At 44.2% G+C, this 4,486-nt stretch overlaps 1 protein-coding gene across 1 annotated transcript; it reads left to right on the forward strand.

Annotated features, from left to right (window-relative positions):
* Nucleotides 1-248: 248 nt before the first annotated feature.
* Nucleotides 249-2,827, forward strand: LOC133899640 (protein OXIDATIVE STRESS 3 LIKE 1-like). The gene is made up of 2 exons (XM_062340667.1): nucleotides 249-568; nucleotides 2,088-2,827. Exons 1-2 carry the CDS (start codon nucleotides 375-377, stop codon nucleotides 2,566-2,568), a joined length of 675 nt encoding a protein of 224 aa, XP_062196651.1. The 5' UTR covers nucleotides 249-374; the 3' UTR covers nucleotides 2,569-2,827.
* Nucleotides 2,828-4,486: the final 1,659 nt, after the last annotated feature.

Consider the following 4,486-nt stretch of genomic DNA (forward strand, 5'->3'; position numbering starts at 1 on the left):
TCTTAGAATCTTTACTAACCTACCATATTAAAAAATTATACTAAAAATGTATAATAAAAACTATGTCGATATTTAAAATGACAAGTGCGAAAAAGAACATAATACCCAGGACTCCCACGTAGTAAACCTGACCTAAAATTTCTCGGTCAGAGATAGAATAGGCGCCAAACGATAACCCTCGTCAGTTACGCATCGCCATCACTAGCAGCCGCTTAAAACTAAACTAAATTAGAATTGCACGACAAATCCACTCGTCACAAACCTTCGTCCCGGACATCGTTCGTCCCCTCGCTCTCCCAAAACTGCGTGTGGCGCCTCGGCGGTCCGACCCCTTCCCGCCTCGCGATCGGGGCCGTCGGTTTCCGGTCGGACGGATGCCCGTGGACGTCGAGGCCGCGATGCCGCCGCCGGCGTCCGCGTGCAGCTCGTCGTCGATAGGGAAGGACAGCGACGAGTGCTCGCCGCCGGGGAAGGAGGAGGAGGAGGAGGGGGAGGTGCAGAGCGCGTACACGGGAGCAGGAAGGGGCCTGGCGGGGTTGGAGGCTTTGGAGGAGGCGCTTCCCATTCGGTGAGATGAGTTCTTGCCAGTTCCTTTGTTTCTCATTCTCTGTGAACAGTTCTATTTTCTTCCTGATCTAGGCTGTGGAGGAAAAATCGGTTCTTTGGGGGAACCTGGGACGTTGCTGCTAATTTGTGGACTGTGTAGTTTGGTGAATTAGCTATTGATTTCTACGGTTGATTCCCAGAAGAATTACTTGGGTTGGTTAGTTTATTAAAATTTGCAGGGGTTACTGTGTTGAGTGTGATTCTTTTTTTTCGTCTAAATGATATGTACTGCTCACTGTTAGTTTTGAATTTCAATGAGTATTCTGGTGATATTAGCATTGCTAATTCACAAAGAAGTAGTGAAATTTGAGATTTATAAAGTTTCTTAGATGTGTGATGGTAGAACTACTAATTTATCTTTTGGTTATTGTGGCTAATATAGTAGATTCTGCTGTTATGGTCTAGCTAGGTTTTGGATCAAAATGCCAAAAAATTTGTTGGTGCGAATCTAACTATCGGTAAAGTATTTTTTTATGACTCACTGCGATTACTGCTTGTTATTAATTAGGTCTATCTGCAATTTGTCATAGAGCATTTGTTTGAGTGACCGTGTAGTATAGTCTCCCTTGAAATGCTTACTGGACAAGCAAGAATATCCATATTGTATGGAATGTTTAGGATATTGTTTCTTCTGGATAATTCTGACGTGTTAAATTCATGTGGTGAGGAACACTCCACGGTCTTCTTTGACAGATGATTGAAGAAGAGTCAAGAGTTTTTTACGTTGAGGAGATGGGAGAGATTTACATATCTTAATGTTGCAACCATCACAACAAGTTTTATCAAACTTGATTGCTCTGTCCAGTGTTTTCACAATAAATATAGAATATGGAAATGAATTAATCTGCTGGAATATCTAGCATAGGAAATGCGTGCTGCTAATCATGGCACATTTTGGTTGAATTATTAAGTAACTGAAAAGGACCTGCCTCACTTGGTACCAACCAATCTTAGGCAGCAACTTTCAATTGAGAAGGACTGCAGTGGTTTAAGTGGCACAGAGCCTCAGACATCAATTGATGGCTAATGAAGGACCTAGAATATCATCCCTACACTCAAGTCTAAGTACGTTTTCCTCAAAAAAGTATAAGTACAAACTATTTTTAATAGTACAGGAGGACAAAGGTAGGCTGTTTTGTTTCCCCACAGCATATCCATTGTCTCACCCGATTTGGCTTTGTTGTTTAGTCAAAAGACAACATTTTCTCTTCACGAAACTGAGATTCCATGTTATCTATTCTATGACAACAGTATATTTTTAATGTGAGTTAGCATGCTTAATTCTTTTTGCAGTGGGCCTATGCTATGTTTACTGAAAAAATTAAGCGCAAGTAGCATCGTGGTATTATTGCTTTGTGTGGAACATTGTGATGGCACTTCTCAATTCAATCATCATGTGGTTCACCGCATGCATGATGCGGATGTTCTTGGAGACTTTGATACGTTGCCTCACTGATATCAACATATTTTTCCATGGGCAGGCGCAGCATCTCCAAATTCTGCAACGGTAAATCCAAATCTTTCGCATGCCTTAAAGAAGCTATTACATCTTCTGGCTCTGCGAAGGACATCACTAAGGCAGAGAATGCATACTCCAGAAAACGGAAGAATCTCCTTGCCTACAGCATCATGTATGAAAATTCACACGAAACAGCAGCAGCTGAAGTTTATGAAACCGGACCTCCTAAGAGACCTGCCAGTTTCAGCAGAAACTCTCTGGTGACATTGGCTAGTAGCAGTTCCAGGAGCAGCAGCTGTATCAGCATCGAAGAAAACGAGCCGCCCGAGCAGCTCCAATCTCGTCGGTCACCTGATGATTGTGAGAACTCCAATTCTCAGAAGATTTCCATGACACGAACAGGATCGACATCACCTGCTCCTGTGAGATCATTATCGATGATGGATTTGCATCGTCTGCATAGGTCAAGTTCCTCTGTTCGTCTCAAAGATAAGGCGGATTAGATCAGCATTCAGAGGATTTCCCGTTTCTTTTTTGTTATCTGTTGCTTGGGGTTTCTTTTTTGGCGTCAAGTTTTCTCGATAAATAAGATGGCGCTTCAAGTTTGGTGGAGTATGTGTGCGTGTAAAATAGTTGGATTACTGTGTTGTAAATTAGCATAACGTACTAATATCGTGTAAACTTGTCTGTACTCATATAATCATTTCAGCTGTAAATTGACATGATACTGTAATACCTTTTTTGGGGGATACAATTATAATACCCTTGTGCTTCACCAAAAATCATAATCCCTTTGTTCAGCTTCTTCACCATGTATATATCGAGTATTAATCCTCTTATCTCGATCATGGTATGGTTAGGAATACCCCAACTGTGTCTGTGTACAGAGCCAACATGTACTTCGTGCATGAAGTTGCCTCCAAATGGTCCATAGTTCTTTTAGAAAAATCCAAACATGTTAGCAATGCCCCCCAAAATTAAACTAAATGTGCATGTTGATCAATCAACTCACAGTCCTCACTCTTTAGCACAGCAAAGGGTGCAAGGGTAAACTTCATTGATGCCGATGTGATACCAAATCATGTTCATGATCAACAAATTTTCATTTATGCAATCTTGGACAATTGGTTTGCCAAATTTGTAAGCGATCCTTGGATGTCTGAAATTGGCAGCCATCAATCAAACATGGAAAACACAGGATAAACAAATAGGGGACTTGCTACTTTTCAAGTGATTGAAAACAACTTATTTTTCAATCACTGTAATAGGCCATTGGAGCACTTATGGACTGAGGTGGTTGATGTTGATCCAAGAGCTAAGAATAATGATTGAAAAATAAGTTGCTTTCAGGCACTAGAAAAATAGCCACACCCAAAAAATAAAGCGATCGAAACAGAACAAAAGTGAAAAATAACAAAGTAAGCAGGTAAACAAACGCAGAATAACATAATATAACACTTTGATCCAGGATAACACAGATTCGTTCAGACAGAGTAAACTTCACTACATTATTCACAGCTGGTTTATTTCAGAGAGGAGACTCGTGAGTCCTCATCCTCTCTCACTCTCACTCTCACTCCCTCTCCCTCTCACTCAATCTCTAGGTTACTACTAGTACTTTATTACTGCACCCCACGAACTGCTAGTTGCCGTTGTTCATATCGTTCAGGAGCAGGAAAGGACCAGTGCTCTCGTTGAAGATGTCGTCGAAGATCCCTTTGACATTAGTAACACTCATGTCCCACTTCTCCATACCCCCTTCCCCGCCGTTCAGAGAGGTCCCTGCAGCATTGCCGGTGGCGGCGGCGGTGGTGCCATCAGTTGCGCTGCCCAGCTGGACGCCAAGGCCGGCGTCGTACATGGGAACCTCGTCCAGGCCCAGAAGTTCCTCCAGAGTGAAAGAGAACTCACCATTGTCAGAAATGCCCATCGCCGCGAAGTGAGCATCCCCGTTCGCTACCGCGCCGGAGCCCACGAGTGATCCATTGTTGTTGCCCCATGTTCCCACTGCAAGCTGCTGGTTCCCACTTGGCGCCACAAATGATTCGGCGATGTTGCTGCCGACTGCTCCTGCCATTGTTGGATTTTTCACGTCGCAAGGCATGCCAGGAACCTGAGGCGCCGCGAGCGATCCAGCGTCGTCGCTGATGTTGAGTGCCGCCATTTCTGCCTCGGTTGCTGCCACTCCAACTTGGTTAGGCTTCATGGGTGCTGGATCGTCCCTGGTGTATGTAGCCACCATTGCGGCGAATTCGTCGGCATCCTGTGGCGCACCGAGATTGAAAGACGGCATAAGGGAGCCGGCGGTAGTGTTGTTGCCGAACGCTCGTGCGTGAGGTGTAGCTGCAGCTGCTCCGATGGTCCCACCACCAGTCATGCCCACTAAGAGGTCGCCGGCAGCGGGTGGCTGCTGAAACGGAA

This window comes from Phragmites australis, chromosome 18 (assembly GCF_958298935.1).
Source record: "Phragmites australis chromosome 18, lpPhrAust1.1, whole genome shotgun sequence".
Classification (NCBI taxonomy): domain Eukaryota; kingdom Viridiplantae; phylum Streptophyta; class Magnoliopsida; order Poales; family Poaceae; genus Phragmites; species Phragmites australis.